The 12645-nt window shown below is 40.2% G+C and overlaps 1 protein-coding gene across 2 annotated transcripts in view; it reads left to right on the top strand.

The window, feature by feature from the left end:
- nrg3b (neuregulin 3b) overlaps positions 1-3714 on the top strand; it is a 206386-nt gene extending 202672 nt beyond the window's left edge. For both annotated transcript variants that reach the window (XM_031315071.2, XM_031315070.2), the window contains one exon: positions 2482-3714. In XM_031315071.2, the coding sequence (XP_031170931.1) occupies positions 2482-3235 (754 nt within the window). In that variant the 3' untranslated portion in view covers positions 3236-3714. The remainder of the gene's footprint in view (positions 1-2481) is intronic.
- Positions 3715-12645: the final 8931 nt, after the last annotated feature.

The raw sequence follows: 12645 nt of genomic DNA, 5'->3' as shown, positions 1-12645 counted from the left end.
AGTTGCCCTATTTTCATGGCTATCAAAAGTGAAGCACAGCTACTGCTGCTGTTTCAGGAAGCATTAAAACCAGGGAGGACTTTTGGCAGAGCCACCTCTCGCCAGTTGGCTATCTGGGGGCTTAAAATAACTAACACATTTCAAAAGTACAGTCTGATGATCCTCACTGGCATGGGTTCAGAAAAATAGCTTGATGTGAAATCCTCCCTGACACGTTTGTTATCAAAGAGGGATGTTGGCCCGTGTCCTCAAGGAGGGAGGATATGATCCATGTAGAGACAAAGTATTTGAGTTGAATCTTTTCTTTTTGCCTCAACAATCTTCAGATTATAAATAAGATTGATTGTTACATAACATGCTGGAAAACATTTATCTGTCACTGTTCAAGAAGAATACATGCATAATGTAAGGCTGGCATTTTTCTCTTCAACAAGTAGCACTAAAAGCATTACATTATTGTAGGTTTTATTTACAGATGCAGAAGAGAGCATATTTAAGCCTGAGTAAGGCAGTCCTATTTAGCATATGACTCAGGAACAGCCTAATTTGCTGTCAGCATGTGCAACTTGAGCGATGTCACTGTTCTCAGAAACGTTTGTCATTAAAGCAGTAGTGTCCCTCGTGCATTCCACACACTTAAAAGTGCCTTGCAATGTTTTTTATTAGCATGTCAACCTGATTGAGCGCTGCAGTGGCTTGTAAGATGCACTGCAAGCTGCCAAACTCTTTATGTGACCTATTTCCATAATTTACATTTTTAAACAAAGCTCCATGGAGCTCTGCAGTTCTTTCAAATGCTTGTGCGGGGAGATCCTCCAGGACATAACAGTTTCCCTCTTAATACACACACACACACACACACACACATACACTTATGTGCACACACAGAATAACAAATAAACAAAGTGCTGAAGAAACTAATGAGAATTCCTTTTTAAAATCACAAAGGCTGAATCTTGTAAGCTATAGGCAATTTAACCTAACACAGTGTTTTGAAGTGTTTAGGAGAAGCGCTGAAATGAGAGGGCTTCTCATCTTCTTGGGGATAAGATTGTATTTGTACAGTTAAACAATTAAGATCTCATTAGCCATTGATAATTCCCTTGCAGATCCATCAGTCAAGTATATTTTGCTGGCCTACAGGAGGTTGCGATGGCATTTTTCTCGACTTACCAGCCATACAACAAGCTACCAAGCTTACAACCCCCTCCTCCTCCTCAAGTACCCACCTCTCCCTTGTTGCCATGGATACATCCTCTCATCTCTGAGAATGAGAAATGGGAGCTCGAAAGGAGAGTAAGAGAGCGAGAGAGGGGAAAGTGAGGGAAGAAGGAAAATTGTGCAGAGATGATGAGAGTGCAGCGAAGGAAAGATGGAGGCACAGAGTGCGGAAGAAAGTGTTCAAAAAAAGAGACGAGAGCAGCAAGCAAACATAAAAAAATACGAAAATATGTTTTCCATTTTGTGACAACAAATACCCACAGGATTTGTCAGTTTCATTATCCAGTGTCAAAACATATATTTACCCATCACAGATAAGGACAGAATTGAAGGCAAATTTGCTTTGGGAGTTATTTTTAGATATGTTTTGATCTGCCGGATTTACCTCCAGCTTGCATTCGCCCTTCTAATACCGAGGGAGGAGTGGGAAAGTAATTCAATTATTTAAACTTGGTTATGCTACAAACAGTCTCTGAAGGCTGACAATAACACTGGCTGTCTCCTAAGGCTTTGTCGGGGTGATTCTAAATGTGAATTGAGTCTTCAGTAACAATATTAACTCTTGTGCACATTCAACTCCTATACAAACTTACCCACTTGACTCTGGATAAGTTTCCCTGCTCTGCTGTATTATTTTCATACTGAACATGATGCCTTTCAACCTTGTCGGCACTGATTCGTGATACCTCACTCATACTTGATGGTTGAATGCGTCATCATGCAAACATACATGGTGAGAGTCTCACACCTACAAACACACCATTCACCCCACATGTCACTTTATAAACATGTCAGTTTTATTAGAGACCAATGTTTCATCACACATGTTCAAGGGAGACACATTTTACCACATACTCACACAGGCCAGGGTCAAGAATCCACCAGCTGGGTTGCTAAAGCCTTAAATCTCCAATAAGGCAGTCATGAGAGAAGAATTTCTCAGTTAAACATTCATGCAGCAACAATACAGACTGACCATGCCAAAGATTATAAATAATTACACAAGATTATGAACGAACAATTCCTAAATAATAATCGTGTTGGTGAAAGATGATTTTTTTTTTTTTTTTGTGCAGAACAATGAGGGGAATGAAATGGTAAAAAGCACAAAAGAATGGCAGCTTTATCTCCATATTCTTTAATACTCGCTCTCTTTTATTGCTCTTAGGAAATGAGTGTCTCGGACTTAAAGGTCATAATATTAAATGACTTGGTCTCTCTTTCTCACCCTCCCATTTCTATTCTGTCTTCTGCCTAAAGGTGTGATTCTGCTAGTGGAAAGGTCGGTGCCTTTCTCGACAGGACTTCACTCTGTCACTTCGCAGCCCGAAAGGGATGGACCGAAGTCCCGTGCACCCGTCTTGATAAGGGAACAACTTACCTTCCACCTTCCCTGCACGCCCGTTCGGTGCCCATCATCCCCTCACTCCAAGCGTGTGACTTTGAGGCGGGGAATGTGGACACCAGTGAGCGGAACCAAGGGGGGCTCCTCAAGTGGCACCCCACGCCGGCCGGTAAGACAGCGGTGCCCATCAGCGATTCTTCCTCACTGCCCTGTGAGACTGTCGTGCTGGCAACTGGTGTTATACCCAACAGTGTTAGCCCTCCTGCCACCATCACAGTTACACTGGAGTCGGAGAAGAATCTCAGCTCTGCACAAACAACCTGTTCCATTGAAATTAGTGTGAAACTTGCGCAGGAATTAAAACAGAAAAGCCTTTCCAGCTACATGAAAATGTCTGGGTCTCACAGCGAGATCCACCGCGGTGACACAAACACTCTCGAGGCTGGGGCTGTGCAGGAGTCAGAAGGGAAAAGTGTCCAATATTCTGCCAGAGTTCTGCACACAGGCGGTGGGACCAGGGGTTTGAAGGCAGCAGGCCAAAGAGAAGCCCAGGGACTGTGCCAAGGTCAGAGGTCCCTCATGTATGGAGGCGCAAACCACTCCTTAGCCACCAAAGGACCAAGCTGCAGAGGAACTGGAAACGCTTATGCCAAGCCCTCTACAAGCTGATTGGATTAACTCTGTAAAGCTTCAAATACACTGTTTTCCAATAACTGTATACCTTTGCTGGTGGCACAGGATGATTAGCAGGTGGGACCATCTGTGTGGCTACACAGACCAATAACAGATGGCTGTCGATTTTGAAGGAACTTAAACAGATTGAACTGCAGACGAAAAAAATATTGACAGAACAAAAGACATCAAATTATAAAGAAACAAAGACAAACAAACACATTGTGAATAAATGTGACTCAGTAAGGAAAACAAAACCGTGACTTGAGTGGGAGCTTGACTTAAACAGTGTATTGAAAATAATGCCACTATTTAAAAGGAGCTTCTACTTAGAAACCAAAATAGTGTGTCATCTCTATGTTGTTTCTCTATTGTAAAGAAATGAAATTATATATGTCATATAATATATGTCATATAGACGTATATATATTTGACATACAATTGTGACAAAATAAAGACTAAGATAACAGTGTTAATTAAGGGCTTTGTTCATCTCAATCCATTTTTTTTATATGAAGAATGTCTATGCTTGTTTGTAAATGGTTGCCTTAAATATACTGATAATCAATATAAACACCAAAGAAGATCAAATCTAGCCTGGGAAAACCCTGACGAACTTCCAGCAAATTTGAGATTTCCTCTGTAAGTCTGTCTGGCCAAGAGCCCATTCAAGCCCATTTCCAGTTTTTCCAAATCGAGGCACCAATCACAACCGTTGAGGCGGGCTTTACACGATGACGATAGCGCAGCGACAGCAAGCAGCTTTTTGTTTACATTCAACATGACGGCCACCGAAGCGCAGCAACCCGTTGATGCCGCTGTCGCTGCTACGTCACCCGGATCGTTGGTCTGATTGGTTGAAGGACTATCCAATTGCGCCCAGAGGCATTTGAGCGGCGTCCGTTGGTGACGCCCCTTTGAAATGCGCTGCGAATGAAGCTTGCCAGTTACAACTGAGAACAGCAAGCAACAGACACCTGTAGCATGCATTGGATTTAATCACGTACATGTTAAGCTATCCCCCATAACCCAACCCTAAAAACGGCCATGCTAATTAAGTATAGCTTTCATTTTAGTTTCAGATATAGGCAGCTTTTTAAAAACAATGAAGTGGAATGAACTGAGAGGAGGATAATAGTTAATGGTTTGGTGATGGAGCACTATCATTGTGTATGTGAAGAAAAAGGTATTTCAGTCTATACTCCTTAATTCCCATGATGCACTGTATCCTGTATCTATAGGCTATAAACACAAAAGATCAACTTCACTGTTTTGAATTATAACAATGGCGATGAGCATTGTGGATGGAAATGAAGCAAGTCAAATGCAATTCTTTATTTTTGCCTCATTTACATCAAATTCAGCATGACTGCTGGTGAGGTAAGTTGTACAGGACTTACAAGTGGGTATTATTGAGACTTCTTCATCACTGCACTGCAGAATAGAACCATCTTGAGTCTATAAGAAGGTTTCTATCAAGATTAAAACAAACTTTATTGATCTTCCAGGGATAATTGTACCAAGACAGCTGCATTGGAAACAAACAATTGCCATCAATAGAAAACATTTAGGATTCTAAATACATATTGTGTTGGCTAGACAGAATTCACCACACATTTTACTGAATTTTCACATTTACAGATTTACATTTACCCTGCAGTGCAAGACCCAACACTGAATGTTAATGTAACTGCTGGATGTGTAAATAAGCAACTGTTTGTTTGGCATATCAACTTAAAAATTGTCAATGTTGTGTTCACAACTTATTTTCACTCTCATAATAGCCAAAGAAAATGGTTTTGCAAGTTTAACTTGTCTTCTTAACCTAATTGATATTCTTACTTTAACAAAAACTACACATACATGCAATAACCAATATTAAGGCACACCATAAAGTATGACACATTTATCCTAAACACCACTGTTGTAGTCCAATTTAAAACTGGACACATTGATGCAATGATAGATTGATGATAGAAATCTTTTCCTAGTGTGGCACTAATGAGAGGCCATGCGGATATGAGAAAAAAGGATCGGCCTTTGATCACAGCTCGTACTAAAAGCCTGAAACACTGTTTGAAGCACCAGTCGAGAGAGTTGCAATCTTATGCTGACTGGGTTCTTCTTCTGAAAAACGGAGCCAAGGGACGCAGAGAATACCCGCCTGAAGCTGCGATGACTTGGTTAACTATAGCTGTTACTGTAATGAAGACAGGGGAAATGTGAACACTGTGAATAAGCTTCAGGCACGGTTCAGTCAATGAAAAAATATGACTTTCATGTCACATTGTTTCATGTCATTTAGGACTTTAATAGGGATGACAATACACGTTTTCCAAAACATGTTTTCAGGATCATGAAAGGATTTCCGCTTTTACGTCAATGGCAACAGGAGATTTTAGCCCAGGCTTAAGGCATGAAGTCACAATTCTGGATTCACTTGTGGACAACATAAGAGGATGCTGACTTTGTGTGGGGGCGGCAACGCACACAAGCAAGGACGAAAATGAAGAAGATTAAAAAGTAAGTGTTCTCATTACCTGAAATGGGCCAAGTTTGTTGAAGGTGGGGCCCTGTAGCCATCCGATTAATCCTCACCGGTGTTGACTCTTATGTTTCCAAGGAATGTTGCACACACACACACTGGTCTCCCTGGCTCAGTGTGAGAGAAATACTGATGTGCCAGAGGTGCAGGGGGACAGTGAGGTTCCCCACCAGATGGCATGGAGATTATGAGGACAGCAGGCCAGCATGTGTAATGCAGCATGACCAGTGTGGATGTCTGCTAACATCTCTCAGCAGCTCCCCTCCACGTGGGATATCGGGTGATATTTAACATATCCAGTGGCCGTGTTAATACAAGTGGCAATTTCTTTTCCTGTAATTAAATATGATTTGTTTGGTTTTCAGTGACAACAGCTGACACAAAAAGTACAATATTTCTCTCTGAAATGTAAAGTAGAAGTAGAAAGTGGCATTAAGTACAGTACTTGAGTAAATGTACTTAGTTACTTTCCAACAATGGCGAAGTGTAAATGCAGTGTCAAGTAGGGATTCATATTTTTTTCCAAAAATGAAAAATGTTCTGTCCCTGGAAGCACACTATCCCGGTAATCCCTGGGAATGTACTTGTTTTTAAGGTATACCTTTAGCTCCCGTTAAAAAGCATTGCTCATATTTCAAGCAACACTAAATGCAACTAGGAGAAGTATGCATAAACCTACCTAGGTTCCCAACCTGACCACTTTAGTGTATTATTTGGTAGTATTAATAATCATTAAGGCAAAGAAATGTAATTTATGTTAATCAGCATTAGAATGAACATAACATAACTCTGCATGCAGCTTGAACAACGCTATAGCTGCGAGGAATATGAAATGCCAAGTTCACTGCTTGTGAGAACAACCTCATGGAAGTGATATTTGACTATTTTTCATTGTATAAACAAACTAAAAGCAAGTGATTTGGCTTTTTCAAAGTCAATTCTATTAAGCTGAGACGGATCCCATTTTCTGTTAGCGCACAGAGCACGCACTTTGCATCTTCAATGTTCAATCTATTGAATTATTTCCATGCAAAGCTGGTGGCAGACTTAAGCGTAAATTATACTGGCCGCAGCCCAGCTGGCGTACGCAAATGTGATGTCATGGAATCGCCGTAACTATTAATACCCGCGCTGGTGGTCGCGACACTAATTGCAGTCCTGAACAGAGGTGGCGCTGATGAGGAAAGGCTACCGACGTTGCTCTTTCTACGGACCAGAAGAAGAAGAAAAAGATAAACAACGGCAGAATTGGCAGAAGCATTGACGTCAATGCTTCGATTTGATTCAATGACCTACTTGGTCGGATCAAGCCTTTCATTCACCATAAAAGAACTCATCTTAACCCAGTAAGTTTACAAAATAGATTTGCAAAAATCCACCGCTCCCTGTTCACATGCTCCAATCAGGGCCAGGGGGGGTGTCTAACTGTGTGTCAATCACTGCTCATGCACACACATTCATTCTCCCTTGTGGGGGGAGGAGCTTAGGAGACCGTTTGGGCTTTAGCAGAAAGGGGGGGGGGAGGGACTGAAAAGTTGTCGATGTTCAAATTCTTTGGCTAAGGCCTGGATCTTCACAGTCCTACCTACAGCACCTTTAATGGAAGCAAACGGATTTACACATTTGGCCCCGTGAGCCTGAAAGTGACATGAACTCCATTTAACTGCCCAATAGAAAATAATACTAACTGAATCCAAACGTTTCTAGACACAAGCAGACAGTACTAGTTTTGTAAATTCCTCCCATACTCACATTTCTGACACTACACAAACACATTTCACACACCGTGTTTATCAGATTGTCTTACCTCTTACAGTAAAAGATAAAAGCGTTAGGACTTATGGTTTTTGACTGGGAAGCAGAAGTCTGAGGGGTGCGCCTCAATTCATTTTCTATGAGATTACTCTCAGTCACTTAGCAGGAACCATCACTATGGTAACCACTGACTGCAGTTAGACAGGCACAGGTGCTTGAGATTAGCTAATTAGTAGCAGTTTGACACACACACACACACACACACACACACACACACACACACAAACACACACACACACACAAACCTGAATTGTTGAAATGTCATCATAATCACAATTTACTTTAATAATTTGAATTCAATAATTTAAGATGATAGTTTTATTCTCTTCACAAAATGTATTAAACTGCCCTACACTATGACAATATCACTTAAGCTCCCTTTGCTAATAAAATCTTACAGTAAGGTAGAATTTGGAAAAACTATTTTGTACACTTTTCTTTCAATGAGCCTCACTTTCAACTGAGCAGAATACCAAAGTGTGCAACTTGACAGCCTGTGCATAGGGAACATCCTGCTTATTGCAGAGACCAAAACACAGTCTGAGGTCAGGACCACAATCTGTCTTGCAGGCTGATGTGACTTGGGAGTCCCAGAGGATCAGGGGGCCTTGGCCTGTGGATGCCCCGGCAATCATAACCACCCTCAGGGGTTTATCTGTGTTGTGGGGAATCCTTAAAAAAAAAAAAAAAAACATACAGTACGCCTGTCATTTCTGTATGTCAGCAGTTTAGTAGAGTTTATATGATTGTTCTGGGAGTATTGAAGGATTTGAAGGTTTCTTTGCTTCACTATACAGAAAATATGTTTGTGTGTTCATAGAGTGTGCTTATTTAGATGGAACACAAAGTTTTTGCTTCATTCAAGTACGACCATAAGTACCATGTAATTTCTCTCCCTAAATAATAACCGCTAGAAACTTGTATAGCTCAAGTATGCTGCTGCTGCTATTACACAAACAACAAATCTTTTATACAGTGTCAAGTCTTTTTTTCTGTCTGTATTTTATTATGCTTAACAGTCAGGTAACACAGCCTCTGGCATATTTTTTCACCTATTTGGTCCACCAGCAGACTGTACCAGTATTATTATTAAATACCAGACAGAGCCCTTTTGAAGGCAACCAAATCATTTTTTATTTTTATGTTTTAATTAGTTCTCCTGTGTCCATATGTCTGGGCTGGCTATTAAGCCAGCGTGGTGACAAACCTAACAAATATGGAAATATGATTCCCAGTGGAGAGCTTAATGAACCGAGTATGCTTCAAGATGAATAGGGCTTTTGCACTGTTGTTTCAGAAAGCTCATGAAAGATATAGCACGCTGGTTCTTTACCGACACTTCAGAGCTCATGTCAAGTTTGACTCACCACTGGATGGCAATAATGACAAAATGATGCCTAAAATCACAACTTTGTAAATCATCCAGTGCATTTCTGCCTAAATATGTGTTGTATTTAAAGCTTTAAAGCACTGTTGCATTGTTCCATTGATAAACTAACTGCTGTACATTGTTCTACTAATCCCTCTAAATCTAAATACAACTTTATATGAGATGATTGCATGATTATATTATTGCAAGTGTTCCTAATAGGAAAATGAGCCCTTATCTTATTCACTTGGATAGCACTATTAGTATGATCATAGTCATAGTGAGCTACATTAGAGCTGTCAAAGCATCATTGGTAAATGTCAGGTCATGTCAGCTCCTCAGACTCAAAGAGGAAAGTCTTCTATCTGCTCACGATTTTGTACCATTGTTAAAGAGTCATACATGGACAAACCTCTTATGTTAAAAGCAGTAGCCAGTAGTCTTTAGCAATTCGTCTGCAGTCATGCTAACAGCTGTAAGGCTGTACAACAGTGCTTTAAGCTAAATGCTAAGGTCAACATGCTAACATGCTCACAATGACAATGATATAGATATGATCACTGTTCCAGTATTTATTTCCAGTTTGAAGCTTTATATTAGTGATTTTGTTACAGGCTTGCTGCTGCATCAGTACATTCTCTAAAGCCACTAAAATATTGCTTTACCTGACTTATCAGGGATAAAGCTAATTAATAACTTTTCTAACTAGGTCACTAAGCAAAATAATGATAGAATGATATGTATGTAATATTACATTACATATCATTATTTTGCTTACATGTAATTTGTAATAAGGCATTAGGTTGTAACCGTGAGTTGCTGTCCATGTAGAGTGACCTGGTTTGAGGTCACTCTACATTATAATTAATAATACGTTTCTTATAAACCCAACATCTACTTTTGTCTGCCATGTTTCTGTGTAATTTAATGTCAAGTTGGCAAGTTTTGTACCTAAATTTCTCTTTCAACTTGGGGTGACATTTACATGAATTTCCCTACACTAATGTACATGAATGCAGCATTAGCATGCTAACATTAGCTAATTATCCCTAAACACAAACTACAGCTGAGGCTGATGGGACTGTCATTGGTTTTACAGGTATTTGATCATAAATTATTGAGATTTTGACCAGATGATGGCGCTTAATGAAAAGTGCACCAAAGGAAACCCCTAAGGTATTACAGCTTATCCTGAGGGGGGAATGAATGTCTGTATTCAATGTATAGTTAATAAGACATTTCATTAAAAACACCAAATGTGAACCTCATGGTGGAGCTACCAATTGACATTGCCATCCCAAGAGCCATGCTGCTACCATAGCTATAAACCATTGCTCTTATGCAGTTATAAAATATTTAATATTAGAGGTATCCAACAGCTTTATATCAGGGCTGGGCTTTGCACCCCATGATAGCTGCTGATACCCCGTTTACACGTACATGGTTATTTTGAAAAACGGAGACATTTCCCTTTGTTTGTGCCCTTCGTTTACACGCAAACGGAGAAGAAGAGGTTGAAATGTCCGTTTATAAAAATAGCCGGCCACGTGTAAACGTAGCATGAGTCTACCAGGATTACCTTAACCTCACCTGCCATGCATTGTCCTGATTATTCACCAGCTGCTCCTAATTGCTCCGGTCTATTTAAAGCAGAATCTTGTCTTGTCAGTTGTCAAGTCCTCCTGTCAGTCTCACTGCTCTGTTTCTGATAACCACTCTGCAACCTAACCTCTGCCAATAACTGCCCTCTGCCAGCTTAGTCCAGTCCCCAGTCAAGGGTCATATGTTTCCTCAGTTCTCATCTACAGTTATCCAGCACCTCCAATCTCTTCTGTCCACCCTCCACTGCTGCCTGCCGATTTCCAATTTCCCAGCATGCTTAATAGCCTTAAGGATGTCATGTGTAGGACTTGGAACATTTGGCAACTCTTAGTGGTAGTATCAAAAAATATTGTGGTAGACCGCAATGCATGCTGTGACGTTTCCCCCTTCTTATCTGACACAGAGACCCCGAGAATGAATAGGATAATGATAAACAGATATACTGCAATGTTTGACCAGCATTTTTTTCTCTTTTACTACAGATATTATATGCTAATAGTATAAAGCTGTAATTACACAAACAATCTACACATTGAGGCTTTAAGGTAATTATCAGTGGAGTTACACTGATTATATCAGAGGCCTCTGTCTCATGCAATTTTGGTCTACCAATTTAAAATAATGTCAATATTGTATTTTGGTCTGATTGGGTTGCAAATGACAGTAGTGAGGTCCTAACATAACTAGAGATGGAAGAGACAGATGGATGCTATTCTGAAGAGAAGGAAAGCTGGGTCATTTGCAATCCATTGTGACGTTTTCTAAATAAGGTGTCATCTTGCGTAGATCTAGCTTAAATTTATAATCAGTGGTGTTGCCAGACTTATTTTTACAGCTTAATTACTGAATACACTGATAAATCATTAAATCATTTAAAATGTGGCGGCAACAGCATACAGTATATTTATATAGATATGTGTTGCGTAATATATGATAAAAGTGTACAGCAATAAGAAATAGATAACAGTTAGTAAGATATTATGAATAAATGAATAAATGCTTTTAAAGTGTTACATTATAGTTGCATTAGGCAATAATCACATTACATGCTTTTTTGAATAAATGTTTTGCCTTTACTGGACAAAAAAAATAATTATTCTGCACTGAGTTCAGCAGTGATGACCAGATTTTCAAGCACTTTTAGAAAAATATGGACTCAGCTGAAAGTGGTTGTCCGTGGCTGGGTGGTCGATTACACTCATGATGCTTAATGTAGGTCAGACGAAAGGGCTAGAGAGGTCTGGAGAGGGATCACGTCTTATCCACTACAGTATGTGGAACTTGTAACAGAAAAAGTGAGTGCAAGAGCATGTTTCTGCCACCTTTCAGCCCGCTGGAGTGGCCTGTGTTACACTGGGCCAAGCCCAAGAAAGCTGAGAAGGAAAATCATGTAGGATCCGTTTGTAAAAAGACTCAAGAAGTATTGAACGGTCTCCGTTCTTATTACTGAGGATCAGCAGGGAGGTGAGAAAGCTTGGTGAACACTTTTTAACTCCCTTTATGAGTTCTATGAGTGTGTGTCAACATTACAACTCTTCTCCCTCCTCTCACTCAATTCCCCTATGAGCGATCAATATGACAGATGTTGCTTTTTAGAGTTGGTAATATTAGTGAAGATGAATGGTAGGATCACCTCCAGAGGAAAGCAGAAGCACAATGGACAAAGGAAGACAACTAAATAAATACTTCAAGTGCTGGTCATATTGATGGATGTAAAAGCCCAGCCCTGATGTGTTCCCTGGACTCCAGACCTCACCATAAAGCAAAAACTTCTGTGAGCAACCGCACAGTTTCCCACATGGTCTACAGTAATGTTACATGTATGGCGCAGAATAAATTGCAGTTTGTCAGCAGGGGAAATCTCATCCCTACATATCATTTTCCTTTGCAACAAAGTCCTCAAATGACCTCCTTGGATTTACCAGTAACCACAGAGTACTTGAACATGCATATGAAGTGTGACCCCAATAAGTGGAAGACAAGAAATCAGGATGTTCATGCCAGCAGGATGTTTCCTTCATAAATTAAGCAAGCGCTAAACCCCAGACCCTGTAGTGTGAACTACCTCAACTGTTC

This window comes from Sander lucioperca, chromosome 22 (genome assembly GCF_008315115.2).
Source record: "Sander lucioperca isolate FBNREF2018 chromosome 22, SLUC_FBN_1.2, whole genome shotgun sequence".
NCBI lineage: Eukaryota > Metazoa > Chordata > Actinopteri > Perciformes > Percidae > Sander > Sander lucioperca.
The sequence above is the reverse complement of the archived record's forward strand: the minus strand, read 5'-3'. Positions and strand labels throughout refer to the sequence as shown.